Source organism: Pituophis catenifer, unplaced genomic scaffold (assembly GCF_029215685.1).
Source record: "Pituophis catenifer annectens isolate HBS135680 unplaced genomic scaffold, rPitCat1.0.hap2 SCAF_1, whole genome shotgun sequence".
NCBI classification, from domain to species: Eukaryota; Metazoa; Chordata; class Lepidosauria; order Squamata; family Colubridae; genus Pituophis; species Pituophis catenifer.
This window is the reverse complement of record NW_027256881.1, coordinates 163291404-163315497: the sequence shown is the minus strand read 5'-3', so window position 1 is coordinate 163315497 and position 24094 is coordinate 163291404. Positions and strand designations below refer to the sequence as shown.

Here is a 24094-nt window from a genome sequence, read left to right as displayed (position 1 = left end):
ATGCAAAATGGAAAAAAGAGAGGGAAAAAGATTACAACAAAGTGCTAGAAGAAATTCAAAACTGGGAAAGAAAATTACAAGAAAATCCAGGAGATGAACAAATTAGGGTTAATTGGACAGCAGCGAAACATAATCTGAACATATTAGAACAGGGGAAATATGTAATGGCATTGAAATACATAAAGCAGAATTACTTTGAGCAAGCAAATAAGGTGGCTGGCATATAGGCTGAGGAAAGAAAGGGGAAAAAGAATAATTCAGAAATTACAGGATAAAAAGGGTATAATCCAACAGAGTTTAGAGAAGAAAAAGGAGATAATAATTCAATATTACCAAGAGCTTTATGAGAAAGATAAAGTAACAGTAGAGGAAATAGAACAATACTGAAATGTGGGGAAGGGATGCCTATACTAACAGAGGAAGAAAAATAATTACTAGACAAGGAAATTACCATAAGAGAGTTAAAAGAAGCATTGAAGAGACAAAAAAAATAACAAAACGCCGGGGACTGATGGCCTACCAATGGAGTTTTATAAAAGTTTAGGGGACTCACTAAATGGGACATTATTAGAAACATACAATGAGGCATTGACGGAGGCAAAGTTACCAAAAACATGGAGGGAAGCATATATTTCCCTGATACCGAAAGAAGGAGCAGATACAACATTAATAAAAAATTATAGACCGATCTCCTTATTAAATACCGATTAAAAAATTTTCATGAGCATAATTGCAAATAGGATGAAAAAAATACTAAATAATAGAATACACCCGGATCAGAACGGCTTTTTGCCCAAAAGACAAATAAAAAACAATATAAGAATGATAATAAATGTTTTAGAATACCATGAGATGCATCCAGAAAGACAGATAACACTGATATTTTTGGATGCACAAAAAGCATTTGACCAAGTTAACTGGCAGTTCATGATACATCAAATTAAAAATATGAAATTTGGAGAGAAATTTACAAGAATGATATCGTCAATATATAAGAATCAAAAGGCAAGCATATTAGTAAATGGAGACCCAACAAAATTCTTTGGAATAAATAAAGGAGTAAGGCAGGGCTGCCCATTGTCGCCCTTACTTTTTATTATGACTCTGGAAAACTTGCTAATTAGAATTAGGTCAAATAAAGAAATAAAAGGATTAAACGTAAAAAAAGAAGAATACAAGGTCCAAGCCTTTGCGGACGACCTTGTCTTCTTTATAGAAGATCCAATAAAAATAACACCCAAATTAATAAAAGAAATTGAGGAATTTGGAAAGGTAGCGGATCTAAAAATTAATAGGAAAAGACCAAAATGATAACGAAAAATATAATAGCAAAACAAGTAGAAAAATTAGCGAAAGACTCAGGATTACAGGTAGACAAAAAAGTGAAATACCTAGGGATAAATTTGACAGCCAGAAGTACAATGATAAAAGGGAATAACTATGGACCTTTGGTCCAAAAAATAAAAGAAGATTTGGAAAAATGGGGGAAATTAAAATTGTCATTGTTGGGGAGAATCGCAGCAATAAAATCAAATATACTGCCAAACAATCCTAATAAAATTAGATAAAAAATTATTTAGCAATTTGGATAAAATAACTACAAAATTTGTGTGGGAGGGGAAAAAATCAAGAATTAAATTAAGTATATTACAAGATGACAAAACTAGAAGTGGATTTGGACTCCCGGCATGGGAAAAATATTATAAAGCCTCAATCTTAACATAGATTAGAGAATGGGTAACCCTGGAAAATCAAGGATTATTAAATTTAGAAGGTCACGATTTAATGATGGGATGGCATGCCTTTTTATGGAGCCCTAGAAATAAAATATACAAACACTTTAGTAACCATATTATTAGGAAATCATTAATTGACATATGGCAAGAGATAAAAAGCAAACAGAAAAAATGCTTTGAAAAGTTTAAAAAAAAAAGTTGGCCACGCCCACCCAGTCACATTACTCCCCCCCACCAAGCCACGCCCACAGAACCGGTAGTAACACATTTTACATTTCACCCCTGAGAAAAAGTCACCCCAAAGGAGTCCCACTCCACACTGAAGCGAACCAAACACCGGGGTCTACCCATTAAATGGCCCCATGAAGCCCGCTTCCAAACTCCACCAAGCACAGCTCCACAGCTCACACATCCCTCCCAGCCAGCGGCAGAGAAGCAGCAGGAAGGTGCATGCCATGCCTGCTCCACTTTTACTGGCCAGAGGTGGGGGTTCCATGCCGCTGCCTCCAGGCCAGAACACCACATTTGCTTGTTTGCTGGTCACCTCTGAGAAGGGAGCTGCGCTCAGGCTACCCAGGCCCCCACCACGGGGGGAGAGAGGGAGAGCGAGGGGGATCTCCCTGACAGGATCTAGGTTGGAGTTGCCTTATTTTGTGTGGATCTCTAACACTTGGCTTTGCCTGCCAGCCTCCACTCCCCCTCCACAGCCCAAGTGCTTGGATTCACACAACACTTGAAGCTGGACAGGAGAGCATGGATAGATAGATAGATAGATAGATAGATAGATAGATAGATAGATAGATAGATAGATAGATAGATGTAGATAGGTAGGTAGATAGACAGATAAACAGACAAATGAGACACAGAGAGATAAAGCGATGGAGGGAGGGAAAGAGAAAGACAGAGAGAGCGGGGAGGGAAAGACAAAGAGAGAGAGGGAAAGAGAAAGGGAGAGGGAGGAAAAGAGAGGGGGGAAGAGAGAGGGAAAGAAAGAGAGAGAAAGAAAGAGAGGAGGGAAAGAGAAATGATATTACAAAAGGTTTTTTTTATTGTTGCTAAACATATTTCAAAAACAGGAAAAAATGAAGGGGCATAAAAGTGCATTTATCACATTTTTCTTAGAACAATTAGCTGAACTCTGCATTTATCATTATTTTAGGTAATAAAACTTCATTATTCAGGTTAAATTGCCGTGTTGGCACGTGGGTTTTGTGTTGCTGTTTGGGCACTCGGTCTCTAAAAGGTTCGCCATCACTGCTCTAGAGAAAGTAAAGAAGGCATATAAGTCTTCATTCTTACCAAATACCTCTGAAGGATTCAACAGCTCCAGCAACCAGCCCCCACGCATGGTTTCATAGGTTGAAAAGCCACCATCAGCATTCTGCATGTTTAGCAGCTGAAGAGAGAGGACAAAGAACAATCTGACTTGGCCAAAGAGAAGTCTTCAGGAAGCCGCAAAAAGTTTCAGAAGTTATCTGCCTTGAAAATCTTCTCTAATGGAGCCATCACTCCATCTGGATGTACATTTAGCCCCTTATTTCCCTGAAAATCACAAGGTATGAATTCAGTCTAAGCTTATTGCTTGTGGGCACACCTTGTACTGTTGCTTTTATTTGGCTATTATTGTTTCTGTTTTGCTTTGTTATTTACCACCTAAAGTCATAATTGATCAGGGCAACCTAAAAATATAAGAGAGAGCCCTACTGCTTGTCTGGAAATCTCTACATGTAGTCCTCGGGTTATGACCCTAATTGGAAATGGAATTTCTGTCATTAAGCAAAGCAGTCATTAAGCAAAACATTGCAGGACAATGCCATTTAGCAATGGTCAATGGACAAGGATTTCCCACTTCTCTACCCTGCATGAATTGCCTCTGCTTTAAATTCCACCCACCCCAAGCTATCTCCTCAGTATCTCTGCCCTTTTGGTCGCTCTACACAGCATGGCCAAGAAGAAGATAAGTGGAGGAGGTGGATTCTCAGGAAGAAATTTACTTTTCTGTGCTCACCACATTTACAGCATCAAAGAGACGACTGGGGGGGATGTGTTCTTTGATGAATGGGCACTTTTCCTGTAACAGTATCACAGATTTCAGACCTTCTGCAGTACAGTCAGCAACGATCCAGCCACAGTCACGAGTACTGAAGGGAAATCCACCCTAGTGGTTATTAGACAATAGTGGTTTAGTTTGGTTTGGAGCACAGAACACCAAAAAAGAACACAAAAGAAAACAAACTAAAACTTTAGATTGCAAACTAAAATAGCAACATTCATCGAGAAGAAATAAGTGAATGACATAACCTGGTTAACTAAAGTTTATGAAATATGGTGAAAATCAAACACAGGTAAATACTTGTAAAAAGCTAGTGATTAGTATGTAAACTATTAGGAGGAATGAGTATGTTGAATGAGGTGGGAAAGATAACCTTGAGAAATATGTGTCATAAAACAAAAAGAGAAAAAACCAAGAATGTATGCTTACATGAGTATTAATTGAATGCAAAATAACCAATACAAAAGAGATTATAAAAGAAAAGTCAATGAGTTGAGAGAAAGGGGACAACTAAAAACATATTGTATGTTTGGATGGAGTTGATGAGATTGCAAAAAAAGAAAAATAGTAAATTACGCAAGGCATCTATGAAGCAGTGTCAGAACATGGAATCAAGGATGACTTACAAAGATGGAAAAGTGAATGGTGGTATTAGGCTCAACTATTTTTCCTTTTTTTCTTATTCTTATGCTCTAATTTCTCTGGCTTACTATTTCTTTCTCTCTTTCAGCACTTTGCATAGCACTGTTTACCCCAAAGTGATATGTATGCATATAAATCTTCTGCATGGGCACAAATGTTGATTTAAACACATTGCTCTAGCACTCAGGAATTAGCAACAAGGTCATGAAAATTCCTTCTTGGGGTAAAAATTACCAGGCAAGATACTCTATTTGCCTCTGTTTAGCATATGTGAGCTGCAAGTCTAGATATTTGTTGACCTGTATCTAGAAGATGGCAGCAATGAAACTCTTCTTCTCTAACAATGATGCAGATTTTTGCAGTATGGATCTTGCAGCTTTATTTTAAATGCCTTGAGTGAATGAGACTCCACAATCAATTCCAATGCCACTCTCACCAGTGGTGGGTTTCTACCGGTTCACCCCGGTTCAGAACTGGTACCGGGTGAACCAGTAGCGGCGGCAGCAGGTGGCTACACCTACTCACCTGGATGTTATCACTGATACTCTGCCCATGTGCAGAAGGTTACCAATGGCTACAGCCTTTCACTGAACAATCTCATCCACAATCCTACAGTGTGACTGTCCCTGACGTTTTACACTGTTAGATCATTCAGCACACAAGCAGGAATGCAGAAGGCTCCACAAAAATCCACTCAACAATTACAAACCTACTTTGCTTCTTTCACCCTTTTTATTCACCCTAGTTGTTCTGTCCTAGGACACAGAGAACTTTTCACAGCTAATTTAAGATCTTGTTTCCACTTTCTGTCACCTCGTACAATCATACCTTGCTCATCTGACGGTAGTACTTTTCATAATTAGGTGGATTATCTGGAATCTGGAGGAGATAGAATATTATAATGAAACACATCTTGCAGGAGTAAACCACAATAAAGCTATTTAGTTCTAGCTATGGGCTTGAGGAAAAAGAACCAGTTTGCTGTAGTGGTTAAGGTGGTAGCCTAGGAACCTGGAGATTGTGAGTTCTAGTCCCACCATAAGCATGAAAGCCGGCTGGGTGATTTTGGACCCGTAATTCTCTCTCAGCCCAACCCACCTTACGGGGTAGTTGTGGGGAAAAACTTGAGCTATTTACAAAAATAATAAAGGCATGATATAAAAAATAAATAATAAAATGAGAACCGATAGGAGGTATCATTTCCTTTCTCCATAGTTCTATTTTCCAGATGCAGGGTTTTCAATTTTAAGAAGAGCTATGGACTTAGAACTTTTTATCCACCTATCAAGTACTTTCTAAGGACCTGGAATAGGCAGTTGTTGTTGGGATTATCAGAAATGGTTAGTTTGTTCTCTGATGTGATTAGTTCTTTTTAATCAAATGTGCAACTAGACACAAAGTCTGTAGGATGTAGCTCAGTGGTCGCTGGGAAAGAATCCTTCAAGTATAATCAGAGACCAGAATGTGACATTTTTACCTGTGCGATTCTGAAATGCTGATGTGCAAGTATCAGACAGCTTTCAAATTCAGGCTTCTCCTGGGCACCAGCCTTTTAAATAAAAGAGTTTAACTTCAAGTAAAACAAAAACATCATTTTAGATTCCAATCAATCTCTGTAATTTTTATTTAATATTTTATTATCATTAATTTCTGTTCAGGGTTTATGGCTAGAATACTATGTGCACTCACTGCAAATCGTAGCCAATATAGTTATATTAATTATATTCAGTTTAAAAATGTAAATAAAATAAGGAAGGAAAAGAAGCCAGAATAAGGCTATTAGCACCCTGAATGGATAGAGTGGAAGGTGATGTAATTTCATTTGTTTCCTTTTTCTCTCACTATTGCAATTTGAAACTGAAAGAACTGCTTTGGGGCAGGGTTCTTGTTTATATATGATATAGGAAAGTGCAGCTAGTTAACTTTTCCACAAAGTTCATTAAAATTAACAAGAAAAACTTGTGAAAAAAAGATGTTACCTCCAGAAAAGCTTGAACAGCAAATGCTGTATCCCAAACCTGTGATCCATTGGTGCCCTAAAAGAGAAGATAGTTTGAAATGACGCTTTTTGATTGCATTTTGAAATATTCAGCATGCATACTGTTTCAGCCAGCAAACTACATAAAATCAATTCCAGCTGGTCTCCCTTCCAAGAGTACAGTATGCTAAGGGCTTCCAGGAACCCTTCCTCTAGCATCAACAGCTTCTACCTGGAACTGTACTCAAGACAATCTCTCCTGCAATAAAAACTTTGACAGTCCTTTGCTATTTAGGAATTACTTTCTAAACGTACCCCTTTCCACACATGGAGCAAGAAAAAAATGTTTGTCATTCCTGAACTTACTTTAAAGCTTACTTTATCACTCTTCTTTTCTCACACTTAATGGCTGGTGTGTGTGTGTGTGTGTAGAAATTTATCAGAAGAAAATCAATCAGAAGAAGAGAAACAGTTCTCCACCTCCCTAATCCCAACTTCCTCTTTGGAAATGAATTTTACAGTCACTCATGCCCAGTCACATCCTGGCTTGACTAGACTACTCAATGCACTCTAAATGGGGCTCCATTTGAAGACTACCTGGAAGCTTCAATTTTATTTTATTTTTAATTTGATTTATATGCCGCCCTTCTCCGGAGACTCAGGGCGGCTTACAATGTGCTAACAATGCGCTAAGCAATAGCCTTCATACTTTTGTATATTTATACAAAGTCAGCTTATTGCCCCCACAATAGCAACAATATAGACAGTGATAGGCATGCCCATCAGTATGCCTATTTAAAGCTTCTGCTTTACAAGCTGCACTTGTCATTTGTTTCCAGGTGTGATTTAAGGTGCCGTTACATATAAAGCACTATGTGGCATAGGGCTTGCTTGCTTCAGGGACTGCCTGTCTCTCCTTGCATTTGCCTGGCAGATTTGTTCCTGCGGGGTTGGCATGCTTTGGGTTCCTTGGATTAAACAATGACATCTATCGGGACTCTAGAAGTAGATCTTCCCAGTGGCAGCACCTGCCCTCTGGGAACAGATTCCCCCAAGATACAAATGGCCCCCATTCTGTTATTGTTTGGAAGAGTTAGGAAGACTTGGCTTTTCACTCAGGGCTTTGACACGGAGGACCCTTCACTTCATCATGCTTGCCATCTTTTAGCTTTTTATTTTTTATGTTTTATTGGTTTGCGTGTAAATTTTTATTCTTATGAGCCACTCAAAGTTGATAGGAGTCAGATGACAAAAAAGTTTAATAAATTACTATTGTTACTGTTAATTTTAAACAGAGCTCTAAGCAGAGTCTGCAGTAGTCATTACCCAGTGAGATTCAGACCTCAGCAAAAGAAAAACATGCCAGGAATTATTACCTGCATCTTCATGCCATCCAGACCCAGCCTGCAAGAAAAGCAAAAGCAAGCATGAGAGGCATGGCAAAGCAGAAACAGGTAAGAGGCCTGTAAGTTTCACTACCATAAACAGTGAGTCCAATGCCATGAGTAGCATGAACATTGGGCTCCTAGCCATTCCTGGAAAGGCCTTTTGAATAAGACACAATAGCTAAATTAGGAATGGATGTGAAGAAGGAGGCAGGCTCGGCTAGATCACTCACCCTTACCTACTTATTGGCCTACTGCTCAAACTCTGCAGTGATTTCCTAGAGGGGTGGGCCACAACAAAAATGGAAGGGGGAAAAAAACGACCTTGTAAGTTTTTCTACCTGGAACTTTAATGTGTACTTCTCATCTCAGGAGACCTCCCTCCTACAATACAGATAGTTTCGAGTAGTTTAATAAAATGCAGTTAAAAACGCTATACAAGCCATCATTGAGAATATACAGTATGTGTGTGTGTGTGTGTGTGTATACACACACACACATATATATACATATACACATGTATACATACACACACATATATATATATATCCACATACATACACAAAATCTATCTATATATATGTAGGTCTTTGGTTATTCGGGTTTTCTCGAATAACCAAAGACCTACATACAAACACCCGCGAAAACCTCAGAAAACATATATATATATTGTGATATATATCACATATATATCAAACTTACATAAACATATATATATATATATATATATATATATATATATATATATATATATATATATATATATATACACATATATATATATGAACAGTAATAGTCTTAGTATTTAATTAGTTAAATTAAAGTAGTTAATTTCATAGTGTTGTGGGAATTAGTTGTTTAGCAGAGTGATGGCATTTGGGGGAAAAACTGTCCTTGTGTCTTTTTGTTCTGGTGTGTAGAGCCCAGGGGTGAAATGCTCCTGGTTCGGACCGGATTGCCCGATCCGGTAGCGATGGAGGCAGGTGGTTCGGAGAACTGGTAGCAAAAATCCCTGCCCCCCCCATGCCCAGCTGAGCCGCACAATCATCAGAGGCTTTTTTTACTTTTAAAAGCATTTTTTCTATAACTACGGCCGAAAAAATGCTTTTAAAAGTTAAAAGAAAAAGCCTCTGATGATCGCGCGGCTGGTCAAAGGCATTTAAAAGAAAAAAAACCGTTTTTTTAAAAAAAATGCTCTGATGATCCAAGCTGACAATCAGGGAACTCAGCTTGGATTGTCAAAGGCATTTAAAAGAAAAAAAGGGTTTTTTTCTTTTAAATGCTATGATGATCCCCGCTGAGTTTTAAAAAAACCTCTGCCAATCAGGGAACTCAGCGGGGATCGTCAGAGCCTTTTGAAAACATTTTTTTACAACCTTTTAGCCAAAGAGGTTGTAGAAAAAATGGTTTTAAAAGTAAAAAAAAATTGGCCACGCCCATCCAGTCACATTACCCCCCCACCAAGCCACACCCACAGAACTGGTAGTAAGAAATTTTAGATTTCACCCCTGGTAGAGGGGTGAAATCCTAGAGAGGCAGGAAATGCATCACAAAACAATGGAGATGAATGCTAAAGAGCAATAAAGCTGCATAAAGGCAGACATAACACCTGTAACATCTTCCCCGTTTCATATTAATCACATACAACATTGTAAAAGTTCAGATGAGAACCAGTACTAACATTTTCTACAGATTAAGTCTATCAGGTGGTCGCGAACATCTGCCACTACGGGTGAAGACTGGCCCTCTTATGCAGACTGGCTCTCTTTGCACTAAGAACTTCTCTGATCTCACTGAGGCCGTTGGGCTCTTCTCACCACTTACTGGGGCGTCCAGCATTTGACTGCTGTCGGGTATACCACTCACTCAGAACTCTCATCAACATTGGTCTGAGGCATCATCACTGTGCATTCCTTATTGTCAGTGGGGAAGTATGGTGTGATAATACCAGATGCATCTGGCCTGTCCACTGGATATGGAAAATCTGGCTGCTCAGCCACATGCAAATCCAGCTGCAACCACAATTTCCATTCCTAAGCAAGGTGGTTGTTAGTCAAGTCATGCCAGATTTTACAACCTTTTTTGCTATGGATGTTAAGCAAATCACTGCCATTGTTAAGTGAATCAAGAGATCCTTAAGTGAATCCATCTTCCTCCATTGACTTTGCTTGTTGGAAGCTGGCTGGGAAGGTCACAAAGAGTGACCACGTGACCCGGGGATTATGTAACCGTCATAAATACATGCCAGTTGCCAAGTACCCAAATTTTAATCATGTGGCTATGGGGATGTTATTCCGGTTATAAGCGTGAGGATTGGTTGTAGGTCACTTTTTTCAGTGCCATTGTAACTTCATACAGTCACTAAACAAATGGCCGTAAGTCGAGGACTACCTGTATAACCTTAGATAATCCATCTATATTCTGGAATTACTTTCTAAATGTATTTTGGAGTACATATGGTATCTTCTAAAGGATAGTAGCCAGTATTTAAAAGAGTCATGTTGCATTTTCAAACTACATAATAGCTTTCATAACAAGGTACCTTTTAGCTGTGTTGCACTAAACCTAGAATTCACACTTTGCAAAGTCAACTCCCAAGATACCTAACCAGAATTGCTAATTCTATAGTCCAACACATGGGTCCTCAAACTATGGCCCGTGGGCCGCATACGGCCCGCTGAACTAATTAATCCGGCCCGCAAAGCACCACGAGGTTGCCCCACCCACATCACCCCACCCACCCTTCAGCAGAGCACAGGACTTGCCTTCGGGAGACCTGCGGGCTGGAACCAAAAGGTAAGCTCAACAATTTTAGCCTGCAGAATGCTTGTGGAGGTACAGGGGGGTTAGAAGAGGCAAACAAACAGGCAAAAATGGCCTGTTTTTGGCCAAACAATGAACCATTTTTGCCTGGTTTTAGCCTGCAGAATGCTTGTGCAGGTGGGGAGGGGGTTAGAAGAGGCAAACAAACAGGCAAAAATGGCCCGGTTTTGGCCAAAAAAAAGCCACTTTTGCCTGGTTTTAGGCTGCAGAATACTTGTGGAGATGGGTGTCTGTGTGTAAAGGCAAAAAAACATGCAAAAATTGTGCATTTTTCACCTTCACTGCCTCCACAAGATAGATAGATAGATAGATAGATAGATAGATAGATAGATAGATAGATAGATAGATAGATAGAGAGACAGAGAGAGACAGAGACAGAGAGAGAGAGAGACAGAGACAGAGAGAGAAAGAGAAAAAAGAGGGAGGGAGGGAGAGAAGAGGGAGGGAGGGAGAGAAGGAAAGAGAGAGGAAAAGAGAAAGAGAGGGAGAGAGAAATAGAGAGAGAGAAAGAGAGAAAGAATGAAAGAGAGAAAGAGGGGGAGAGAGTGAGAAAGAGAGAGAGGAGAGAGAGATAGAGACCAAGAGAGACAGACAAACAGAGAGATGGAAAGAGAGAGGGAGAGAGAAAGAGAGAGAGAAAAAGAAAGAGACAGAGAGACAGAAAGAGAGAGGGAGAGAGAGAGAGAGACGGAGAGAGAAGGAGAGGGAGAGAGACAAAGAAAGAGAGGGAGGGAGAGAGAAGGAGAGAGAGAGTGAGAGAGACAAAGAGAGAGACAGAGAGAGAGAAAGAAAGAGAGAGAAAGAGAATGAAAGAGAGAGAAAGAGGGGGGGAGAGAGAGAGGAGAGAGTGAGAGAGACAAAGAAAGAGAAAGACAGAGAGAAAGAGAGAAAGGGAGAGAGAGGGAGAGAGACAAAGAAAGAGACAGACAGACAGAGAGAAAGAGAGAGGGAGAGAGAGAGAGAGAAGGAAAGAGAGAGAGAGAGACAAAGAGATAGAGAGAGAGAGACAGAGAGAGATTTCTCAAGCTCCTTGGGGCTGAGAAGAATTGCAGCAAAACTGAGTTTCCTAAAGTGGATCACTAGACTCCTAAACAACTGAAAAAACAATCTAGTAAAAAGAAAAGGCAACCAAAAGAGCAACATGCAAACAAAAGCAAATAAAACACCCCAAGGAGCAAAACAAATTAAAGTTTAATTTGTGTGCATTGTTCAATGGACTGTTTGTTTGTTTGTTTGTTTGTTTGTTTGTTTGTTTGTTTTAAATTTTTATACTGCCCCCTCTCCCGAAGGACTCGGGGCGGTGAACAGCCAAGATTAAAAAACATACAATATAAACATTAAAATACATTTAAAACAAAATTAAATCCCTAATGGCTTTCCCCAATTAAAAACCTCTTACCCATAAAATTCACCAATAAAATTTTTTAAGCCAGCCCGGCTTCCCAAAATAGGAACGTTTTCAGAGCCCGGCGAAAGGTTCGGAGGTCCGGGATCAGTCGTATCCCTGGGGGTAGCTCATTCCAGAGGGCGGGTGCCCCCACAGAGAAGGCTCTTCCCCGGGGGGTCGCCAGTTGACATTGCCTGACCGACGGCACCCTGAGGAGACCCTCTCTGTGGGAGCGTATTGGCCGGTGGGAGGTTATCGGTGGCAGAAGGTGGTCTCGTAAATAACCAGGCCCTAAGCCATGGAGCGCTTTGAAGATGAGAACCAGTACCTTGAAGCGCACCCGGAAGACCACTGGAAGCCAATGCAGCTCGCGCAGGAGAGGTGTTATGTGGGAGCGCCATGTCGCCCCCATAAGTACCCGCGCGGCTGCATTCTGCACCAGTTGGAGCCTCCGAGTGCTCCTCAAAGGGAGCCCCGTGTAGAGAGCATTGCAGTAGTCCAGGCGGGAAGTGACGAGGGCAGTGGTGGGATTCTGCCGGTTCTAGGGGGTTCGGCTGAACCCTTTGTTAAATTGCTGGCTCGCCCCGCCCCTTGCCCCGCCCCTCCGCACTACTATTTATTGCCAATAAATGGGGCGGGCGAGCCAGCAATTTAACAAACGGTTCAGTGTTTTTTTGTAATTTATTGGCCCCGCAGCACACCGAACCGTTTGTTAAATTGCTGGCTTGCCCGCCCCTCGCCCTGCCCCGCCTCCCATCCGCGCGGCGTCAGCCTACCCTAACCCAGGGCTGGGCAATTGTGGCTCTTTTACAACGTTTGGACTTCAACTCCCGCCTAGCCCATTCTGGGGAATTGTGGAGAATTCTGGGAGTTGAAGTCCACAAGTCTTAAAGCTGCCAAGGTGGGAGACATCAAGCATGAAGCTGGCCAAGTATCCTCCTTGAAAGACAACAGTTGAACATCAGGAGAGCTGTAAGAGGGCAGGGCTACATTTGGAAATTTTCGCATTTTTGCAGGTGGTGCATTACGATCTGGTGTCTGCAATGGAGAGCAAAATCCATATTGGGCATATTTGGGGGACAAGGCAGCCCTCATCTCCTGTCACTTGGGACTCGGAGTGGTAAACAGCGTCTGGTTTGGGGAGCAGCCAGATTTTGCTCTCCATTGCTCTCTCGGCCCCCTGCAAGCTCTCGTCTCTCGAGGAGCGCTCCCTGAAGTGGCGCGGGAAACTTTGGTTGGGCTTCTCGAGAGATGAGAGCTTGCAGGGGGCTGAGAGAGTAATGGAGAGCAAAATCCGGCTGCTCCCCAAACCAGACGCTGTTTACTGGTCCGAGTCGGCAGGAAACGAGGGCTGCCTTGTGCCGCAAATATACCGAGGTGGTTTTTTTGCTCTCCGTTGCAGACACCAGATCGGCCCCCTGCAAGAGAATGAGAGAGAGAGAGTGGGGGAGAGAGAGAGAAAGAGAAAGAGGGGGGGGGGGGAGAGAGAAAGAGAATGAGAGAAAGGGGGAGAGAAAGAGAAAGGGGAGAGAGAAAGAGTGGGAGAGACAGAGAAGGGAGGGGAGAAAGAGAATGAGAGAGAGAGTGGGGGGAGAGAGGGAGAGAAAGGGGGAGAGAGAATGAGAGAGAGAGTGGGGGAGAGAGGGAGAGAAAGGGGGGAGAGAAAGAATGAGAGGGAAAGAGTGGGAGAGAGAGGGGGAGAGAGAAAGAGAATGAGAGGGAAAGAGTGGGAGAGAAAGAGAGAATGAGAGGGGGGGAGAGAGAGAGAAAGAGGGGGGGGGGAGAGTGCCTGAAGGACCCTATCCCGTCACTGGGAGTCCAGGTGCTTCAGCAAGCGACGCGCTGGATTCGTATTAGTGGTCCGCGAAATTTAAAATTATGAACTTGGTGGTCCCTGAGGTCCAAAACGTTGGGGACCCCTGCTCTGGAGGATTTAAGTAGCTTAATTGTGCTTGTTTGCCAATATCAGAATTACAGAGTTGGAAGGGACCTTTGGAGGTCTTCTAGTCCAGAGATCTCCAACCTTGGCAATTTTCTCTGCCTGGGCCTGATGCTTCCTGAGAGGCAGGGGGTCTCTCCGAATGGGACCCCCTCCCCAAAAGGCTAGCCCCAAAGCCCTAGCTCAGAGGTCTTCAAACTTGGCAGCTTTAAGACTTGTGGACTTCAACTCCCAGAATTCTCTAGCCAGCATAGCTGGCTGGGGAATTCTGGGAGTTGAAGTCTGCCAGGCTTAAAGTTGCCAAGGTAGGAGATCTCTGGACTAGAAGATAAATGATGACCGGTCAAAAGTGCGAGGACCTGTCAGAAATCACTTTTTTCAGCCCTCTGAGTAGTCCCTATGTGCATATGGACTACTCAGAGGGCTGAAAAAGTTATTTTTGACCGGTCCTCGCACTTTTGACCAGTCCTTGAACTTACGACTGTCCTCACATTTTACGTTTTGCGCCCTATCTTGTCACTGTGGTGAAGAGAAGTAGTGGTGAAATGATTGACACGGTTGTTAAGAATGCCGCAATGAGTATAAATGTGAGGATGGTCATAAGTGCGAGGACCGGTCAAAAGTGCGAGGATCAGTCAGAAATGACTTTTTTCAGCCCTCTGAGTAGTCCCTATGCACATAGGCACGCCCACCCGGTCACATGATCAGCTAGCCATGCCTACCCAGTCACATGACCAGCTAGCCACACCCACCCAGTCACATAACCACCAAGCCACACCCCCAACTAAGCCACGCCCACAGAACCGGTTGTTAAAAAAATTGAATCCCACCACTGGACGAGGGCATGAGTGACTGTACATAAGGAGTCCCGATCCAGAAAGGGGCGCAACTGGCGTATCAGGCAAACCTGATAGAAAGCCCCCCTGGCCACGGCCGTCATATGCTCTTCTAAAGACAGCCGTGCGTCCAGGAGGACACCCAAGTTACGCGCCCTCTCCGTGGGGGCCAATGTCTCGCCCCCAATAGCCAGCGATGGCACCAGCTGGCTATATCGGGACGCTGGCAACCAGAGCCACTCAGTCTTGGAGGGGTTGAGTCGGAGCCTGTTCCTCCCCATCCAGACCTGCACGGCCTCCAGGCACCAGGACATCACTTCAAGGGCATCGTTGGGGTGGTCTGGGGTGGAGATGTACAGCTGAGTGTCATCAGTGTACAGATGGCACTGCACCCCAAAACCACGGATGATTTCACCCAGCGGCTTCACATAAATGTTGAACAGGAGGGACGAGAGGACCGACCCTTGCGGCACCCCACAAACCAAGTGCCTTGAGGTCAACCTCTGCCCCCCAGCCAACACGGACTGCGACCGGTCGGAGAGATAGGAGGAGAACCACCGTAAAACGGTGCCCCCCACCCCTAACTCTTCAAACTGGTGCAGCATGATACCATGGTCGATGGTATCAAAATCCGCTGAGAGGTCTAATAGGACCAGAACAGAGGAGCAACCCCTGTCCCGAGCCCTCCAGAGATCATCAACCAACGCGACCAATGCCGTTTCCGTGCTGTACCCAGGCCTGAAGCCGGACTGGAACGGATCTAGATAGACGGTTTCATCCTGGTACTGCGGGACCTGTCGCGCCACCACACTCTCAACAACCTTCGCCAGAAAGCGAAGGTTGGAGACTGGACGATAGTTTGCCAAAACAGCTAGGTCCAGAGAGGTCTTCTTTTTTTTTTTTTATTGAAAAGTTTTACAAAAAACGTTTCCCCCCCCAATATTCCCCCCACCCTTTTTCCCTCCCCACCACCCCCACCCCCCTTCCCCCCCTTCCCATCCCACCTTCCCCCCCAGACTTCTCAGAGCAAAATGCAGGGTATCTCAATTAACAATCATAAGCTAAATTAGCCTAACTATTCTTAAACTACCAAATCCTCCCCTGAAACCTTAACTCCACTATGGATAATATAATACTTCTAAAATTTAACATTCATTCATAAGCTATTTGATATTTTCTTGTCTGATACTTATTTTGAATATAATCAATCCATCTTCTCCATTCTGTTACGTATCTTTCTTGTGTGTAGTCCTTCAAATACACTGAAATTTTTGCCATTTCTGCTAAGTTCGTTACTTTCAGTGTCCACTCTTCAATAGTAGGCAAAGAGTCCTTCTTCCAATATTGCGCTACCAACAGCCTAGCTGCTGATATTAAGTTCAGGATCAGTTTAGTCTCTAATGCTGTACAATCCGTCGTTATACCCAATAAAAACAATTGAGGAGTAAATTTCAACCTTTTTTTTCAAAATGTTCTGCATCACCCACCAAATTTTTATCCAAAATGCCTTGATTTTCTTACAAGTCCACCATATACGATAATAAGTTGCATCATCACATTCACATCTCCAACATTTAGCTTGCAAATTCGGATACATACATGATAATTTTTTAGGATCTAAGTGCCATCTGTAAAACATTTTATAAAAATTCTCTCTCAAATTTTGTGCTTGCATAAATTTAACATTTCTAACCCAAATCTTTTCCCATGTTTCCATCATCACAGGTTCCTGAAAGTTTTGTGCCCATTTTATCATACAATCCTTAACCAATTCCGTTTCTGAATCTATTTCCAATAAAGCGTTATACAACCTTTTAATATGCATCTGACTTTGATCTCTAATCTGTTTTACCAGGTTTTCCTCATTTTGCATGACACCAATTTTTTGATCTTCCCTCTATCTAGCTTGAAGCTGACCATACTGAAACCAAGTATAAATTATCCCTTCTTCTTTCAATACATTTAAAGATTTCAATTGCAGTTTACCCCTTTCCATAAAAAGAAGCTCTTTATAAGTAATCACCTCCGTTTTTTGTTCTGTACTTATATTTTCTATTGCATGTCTGGGATTTGCCCATATAGGTATCTTATAATTTAGCTTATATTGATATTTTTTCCAAACCCTCAGCAACGCATTTCTAAGTATATGACCTTTAAACACTTTATCCACTTTTTTTCATATAACAAATAAGCATGCCATCCATATAACAAATCATAACCTTCCATATTTAACATTCTCTCTTCAGTTAAATTAAACCAATCACTAATTTGTGATAAAACAGCTGCTTCATAGTACAATCTTAAATTAGGCATTTTAAAACCTCCTCTCTCACATACATCCTGTATAATTTTCAGTTTCACCCTTAATTTCTTCCCGCCCCAAATAAAAGTATTAACCCCTTTTTGCCACTCCCTCCAATTTCCATCTTTCTTAAGCACTGATATCATTTGAAACAAAAATAAAAACCTAGGTAATACATTCATTTTTATTACTGCTATCCTTCCCAATAGAGATAATTGTAGCTTTTTCCAATTTTCCATTTCTTTCTGCACTTTTTGCCAAAGAACTTCATAATTGTTTTTAAATAATTTCGTATTTGAAGCTGCAATATATACTCCTAAATATTTAACCTTTTTAACTATTTCAAACCCCGTTATCCTTCCTAAATCCTCTCTTTGAGATATGGACATATTTTTAATTATCATCTTTGTCTTATGTTGCTTTACTTTAAATCCAGACACCTTACCATATTGACCTATTATGTCCAACATATGTGGAGCTGATTCTATGGGTTGAGATAAAGTAATAACCAAGTCATCTGCAAACGCTCTTAATCTATAATCTTGCTGTCTAATTACAATTCCTTTTATTTTATCAGAGTCACGTATCTTATTCAATAAAACTTCTAAAGTTAAAATAAACAACAATGGAGACAAAGGACAGCCCTGCCTTGTACCTTTCTCAATTTTAAAAACTTCTGTTAGGCCTCCATTAACTATTATTTGTGCTGTTTCCTCCTGATATATTGCTCTAATTCAGTGTTTCCCAAACTTGGGAACTTTAAGAAGTGTGGACTTCAACTCCCAAAATCCCACAGCCAGCCATGCTGGATGGGGAATTCTGGGAGTTGAAGTCCACACTTCTTAAAGTTCCCAAGTTTGGGAAACACTGCTCTAATTGATTGTGTAAAATACTCTCCAAAATGCATTTTTTCTATTATCTTAAACAGGAATTGCCAATTCAATCGATCAAATGCCTTCTCTGCATCCAAAAATATAAACGCTGTAGGGACCTGGTTGTTTTTTTCTAAATATTCCAATAAATTTACAATTTGTCTGACATTATATTTCATTTGTCTCCCTTTTATAAAACCTGATTGGTCATTATGAATTGTTTGTTGCATAACTGGCATTAATCTATTCGCTAGTATCTTGGCAAAAACTTTGTAGTCAGTGTTCAAAAGTGATATTGGCCTAAAGTTTTCAGGTTTGGTACAGTTTTGATCTTCCTTCGGGATCAGTGACACAAAAGCTGTTCTCCAAGAGGGTGGAACTCCTCCCCCTGATTGAATTTTACCAAATAATGCTCTAAGTGGTTCTACCATTTCAGACTGTAGGTTCTTATAATAAACAGCTGTTAATCCATCTGTTCCCGGAGCTTTACCTGTTTTTAACTGTTTAATTGCTGCAATAATCTCCTCAGAGGTTATTGGCTGATTCAGCCCTTCCCTCTGTTCTAACGTTAATTCAGGAATATTCTCTTCCTTTAGGTATCTATCTATATCTATACCTTGTATTGAATCATTAGCATATAACTTCGTATAAAATTCTAAGAAAGCCTTTTTGATCATATTCTGTTGATAAACTTCCTTACCTCTAAATTCTATCTTACCAATAACTCGTGATTTCTGTTTTTTCCTCAACACATAGGCCAACCACCTGCCTGGTTTATTAGCATTACAAAATGTATTGTGTTTAGCATATTGTAAACTAGTTGCCACTTGATCAGCTATTAACATATTAAATTGCTCTCGTAGTATATTTATTGTTTCTTTTACTTTCTTATCTCCTGGATTAAGTATGAGTAATTGTTCTTTCTTTTTTATTTCCTCCTCTATCTCTTTCCGCTTCTTTTGTTCTTTTGATCTATGTTTATTATTCATATAAATTAAAGTTCCCCTCATATAAGCCTTACTTGCATCCCAAACCATTTCCATAGAAGTACCCTTATGCATATTATTGGCAAAAAATTCTTTCATTTGTTTTTTAAGCTCATTCACATTTTCTTCATATCTAAATAAATTTTCATTTAGCCTCCAAGACCTCCTTTCTCCCCTCTCTTGTTCCAGTTCCACCCAAACCGGACTATGATCAGTTAGAGTTCTTGGACATATCTTTGTCTTCTTCACCCTGGAAATAAAATCATTTGTAATTAGTATGAAATCAATCCTAGAAAATTTTTCTGATGTCTATCAGAAAAAAATGTAAAATCTCTCTCCTCAACATTCGTTCTCTCCAAATGTCTCTCAATTCCATATCTTCCATCATATCAAAAAAGGATTTAGGTAATTTTGCATGTGTTGAAATCTTTGATAAAGTTTTTTTATCTTTCTGTGTATCTATTACTCCATTCCAATCACCCATTAAGATAAAAGACTTATAATCCCATTGTATTATTTTGGTGTGTAAAAATTTATAAAACTTATCTTGTTGTTGATTTGGGGCATATATTCCAATTAAAAGCATTTTTCCAGGCTGAGTTAATAATTCAATTGCAATATATCTTCCTTGAATATCTGCCTCAATTAAATTAGCTGATAGTCCTTTCTTTACATATATAACTAGCCCATTTTTCTTCTCTGGTGCTGATGCCACAAAATGTATACCTAATCTTGAATTTATCAAATATTTTTGGTCTGATAATCTAATATGTGTTTCTTGCAGACTAATCACATCATTCTTAAATTGTTTCAAATAATGAAAAACTTTCTTTCTTTTTTGTGGTGAATTTAAGCCATTAATATTCCAAGATAGAAGATCTTTAGCCTTTCGAAGCTTTAAGATCATCAGCTGAACATCCTCCTCCACCTTACTCTTCGGCCTAGCCCCCCCCACTGCTTCTGGTTTTTTTTTGACTTCTTGAGATGAATCTTAAGATTGTTGCACTTTTAATTGTTGTTCTTGGCGTTTGTAGGTTGTTCGTGTCAGTCGTTGTTCTCTTGGTTCCTCTGTCTTCTTGCGTGGTTCCAAAGTTGGGGGTGGGCCCCCAAGATCCAAGTCTTCTTCCATGATGGTTCCTCCAGCTGCAACTTCAGCATAAGTTTGTATCTGTTTTCCATCTTTTTCTTGTTGTAACATCTCCATTTTCTTTCTACCCCCTCCTGGTGAGGGTGGGTGTCCAGCCTTTAAAACATTAACATAAAAATCTTTTGCTTTCCAAATTGTGTTTAACTGGTATCTTTCTCCACTATAGTTCACTATTAGTCCAGTTGGAACGTCCCATCTGTACTGCACTTGTTGGTTTCTCAGTTCATTTACCAAAAAACCAAATTCCTTTCTGCTTCTCAGCGTTTTTGGAGGGATCTCTTTCAGAACCAGCACTTCTTGTCCAGCCACTTGAACCTTATTCTTGTAGGAAGCTTGTAAGATGTCATTTCTGATCCTCCTGGTTGTAAAATAAATCACCACATCTCTTGGTAACTGCCTTTGTCTTGCCACCCAAGAATTAACCCTGTAGATTTTATCAATTCGAGTTGCCACATCATCTGGACTTTCTTTAATTAACCCTGCAATTGCTTCTGCACAAATGTCCTTTAAGTTTTCCTGACTCTTTTCTTTTAACCCTCTCAGTCTCAGAGCAAATTCCACAGATCTATATTGTAACATTACCAATTCATCATCCACCTTCTCTGTTTTAGTCATGATGTCTCCTACTTTGTTTTCCAAATTCAGATTGGCTTCATCTATTTCTTCCACTCTCCCTTCCACCTGGATAATAAGTTTTGACAATCCTGAGACTGCAAAAACAATATCATCTCTTATTTCATCATGCTTTGCTGCAACAACTTCTTTGATTGACTTTATATTCTCCTCAAATTTCTTTAATTTCCCTTCCATAATTACTGTTAGGTTATTCATAGCTGCAGCTTGGTTATTCATGGCTTCCTTTATAAATTCTTTGAGTTCATTAAAAGAAGCCTCCTGGCTCTGTGAATCAGCCGGAAGTTGTGCTTTCTGTGTCACTATTGAAACTACAGGGGAACTCCCTCCGCCTCTAGGAACTCCTGGCTTAACTTGTTTACAAGCCATCTTTTTTTTTTTAAAAAAATCTTTTTTCCTTTCACAGCCACAAAGTCTCTTGAGCAGTTTTCAAAAGCTTGTAATTTATAATCTATGATTTATCAAGCAAAATATTCTTTTTTCCACAAGCCCTCAATTCCCAGCAGCTTTAATCCACTCTCAAAGTGCAAAATTCTCAATAAACACTTTCGCTTCTGACTTTCACTTTCACACCCATAACAAAGGCACCATCTTCAGCCTCCAGCTCAAAGAGATTCAATTAGAAACAGTATAAATCCGGAGTTAAGCACAGTTACTTTTAAAGCTTGTTCTCCTGTTTCTGCTCTGCCTACGCTTGTGTTCAATCAAACTCACTTTTGACAGCAGGATCGGACGCGGCGTCTGGCTCTGTTTGAAACAGAGTTGTCCCGAATCCAGAGCTTCTTGGTGGGCTGACCGAGGAGCTCTCACCCTCCAAACCTCTGGAATCCTTCCAGAGGTCTTTCGGGGAGCTCTACTCGCCCCCACCGGCTCTCCTCTCCTTCTTCTCCCGATGGAGAGGTTTTTAAGTCATCAGACAGCTGATTAGCACTGTCAAAACGGCTTCTACGAGATCGCGGGGCTGGCGGTCTGAGGAGACCGTCAACGACGCCTGCGGTGCCAACCGGAAGTCCCAGAGAGGGCTTCTTGAGGAGGGGCCTCACCACCACCTCTTTCAAGGCGGGAGGCAAGAAACCCTCACTCAAGGAAGCGTTTATAATCCTCTGGAGCCAGCCTCATGTAACCCCCGGGTAGCCAGCACCAACCAGGAGGGACACGGGTCCAATAAACACGTGGTTGCGTTCAACCTCCCCAGCATCCTGTCCACGTCCTCGGGGGTCACAGGGTCGAACTCATCCCAGATAACATTCTCAAGACACACTTCGGACAACCCGCCTGAATCCACCCAGTCAGAGTCCAGACCTTCCCGAATTTGAGCGACTTTATCGTGCAGATAATGCGCAAAATCCTCAGCACGTCCTTGCAAGGGGTCTTCCCGTGCTCCCAGATGGAGAAGGGAGAGGGTCACCCTAAACAAGGCAGCTGGGCGATTATCTGCCGATGCGATGAGCGGAAAAGTAGTTACACTTCGCTGCTTTTATCGCCACTAAGTAGGTCTTGATATAAGACCTCACTAGTGTACTGTCAGATTCAGAACGACTAGCCCTCCAACTGCTCTCTAGGCATCTTTTCTGGCGCTTCATCCCCCTCAGCTCTTCGGAGAACCAAGGAGCTGGGCAGATTCGGTGCCGGGTCAGAGGCCGCAAAGGCACGACCCGATCTAAAGCACCTGCGGCCGCCCTATCCCAGGCGGCCACCAGGTCTTCCATCGAGTTGTGAGCCAGAGTCTCAGGAAATGGCCCAAGCTCCATTTGGAACCTATCAGGATCCATCAGGCGCCTGGGGCGGAACCACCTAGTCGGTTCCGCCTCCCTGCGGTGGGGTGTAGCGGTCAGGAAGTCAAGTCTAAGGAGAGAATGGTCTGACCATGACAAGGGTTCAATGACTATATCCCCTGTATCTAGACCATTCAACCACTGACCAGAGACGAAAACCAGGTCCAGCGTGTTTCCTCCTGTGTGAGTGGGGCCAACTGGGTCAGGTCCATGGCCGTCATGGAAGCCATGGAAGCCATGAACTCCCGAGCCACCTCAGATGCTTCACCGATGGACGGCAGGTTGAAATCCCCCATGAGTAAAAGGCTGGGAGTATCAACCGCCATCCTGGCTATAACGTTGAGGAGCTCGGGTAGGGTCGCTGCCACGCAGCAAGGAGCCAGGTATGCAACCAACAGGCCCATCTGCCTCCCATGGCCCCACTTCACAAGGAGAGACTCACAGCCGGCTATCTGAGGTACAGTGGCCTCCCTAGGATCAAGACCTTCCTTTACAATAACCACCACCCCCCTACCCCTACTCTGGGCCCTCGGCTGATGAAATGCGCGGAAACCCAGTGGGCACATTTCTACGTGGGGGACCCCCCCCCTCCAGGCCCAACCAGGTCTCTGTAAAACCCGCCAGGTCTGCTCCCCCCTCCTGAATCAGCTCACAAATTAGGGGGCTTTATTAACCACGGACCTGGCGTTGCACAATATCAGCCTAAGACCCAGGCTCTGAAGCTCTGGACAACCCAGGGAACGAGGAGAGCATTGGGAACCGGAGCACGTCACCGCTTGGAGACAGCGGGTGCATGCCCCCACAACATGATATGGCCCCCTGCTCCCACCATTCCTGCTCCTCCCACCCATGGTCCTGATGACATTACCCTCTTGACCATTGACATTGACCAACACTAACTCCCTCCGATCCCCGCTCTGCATCTCCCCTAACGCGACCCTGTGCTGGGCCTGGCCCCCTCCCCAACAAATCACCCTCCCTATCCTTTGCCAAACAGCCCTCTCCCCTCCCAAAACCCCTTAAAAGATTGGCAAATGACAATTTTAAAAAAACCCTCAACCCCCTCTTCACCGCATGCCACCTCTCGGGATTCCAAAACCCGTCATCGAGATAGGCCCTCGATAAAGTGGAGGGCCAATCCTGCGAGAGGGGGGAGAACAAGAAGCTCAGCTGCCGAATACATCTTGCCACAGGAGGATAAGTGACCATGTCCCAAGGGTCCAGATGGAAAATAAGAGGTCCAAGGGAGAACAAATAAGATGGGGGCATCCAAAATCCAAGGTCCAAAAGTCCACTGTCCCCTCACCACAGTGGGCAGAATCTCTTGCCAAGTCAACACAGTTCAAGGGGGATACAATCCAACCACCCTCTCACAGTGATTGGTCTGATGGTCAGTCCCCTCTACTGGTGAGATGGAAGTAGTGAACCTTTGCAATATCAACACAGCACAAGGGGTTAAAGTCCAGAGCCACCCTCTCACAGTGGTTGGTCTAATAGTCCACAACCACCCTCTCATGATGGTTGGTCTGATAGTCAATCCCCTCTGCTGGCGAAATGCAAGTAATACCATACCGACTCCGCCCGAGGGGCACAAAAAACC

General features: G+C 42.3%; 1 protein-coding gene across 2 annotated transcripts in view; it reads right to left on the bottom strand.

Annotated features, from left to right (window-relative positions):
• LSS (lanosterol synthase) overlaps positions 1–24094 on the bottom strand; it is a 44661-nt gene that overhangs the window by 5395 nt on the left and 15172 nt on the right. For both annotated transcript variants that reach the window (XM_070956754.1, XM_070956755.1), the window contains exons 9-14: positions 7786–7813; positions 6411–6467; positions 5909–5980; positions 5260–5310; positions 3745–3894; positions 3036–3132 (exon numbers count right to left, since the gene is read on the bottom strand). In XM_070956754.1, the coding sequence (XP_070812855.1) occupies positions 3036–3132; positions 3745–3894; positions 5260–5310; positions 5909–5980; positions 6411–6467; positions 7786–7813 (455 nt within the window). The remainder of the gene's footprint in view (positions 1–3035; positions 3133–3744; positions 3895–5259; positions 5311–5908; positions 5981–6410; positions 6468–7785; positions 7814–24094) is intronic.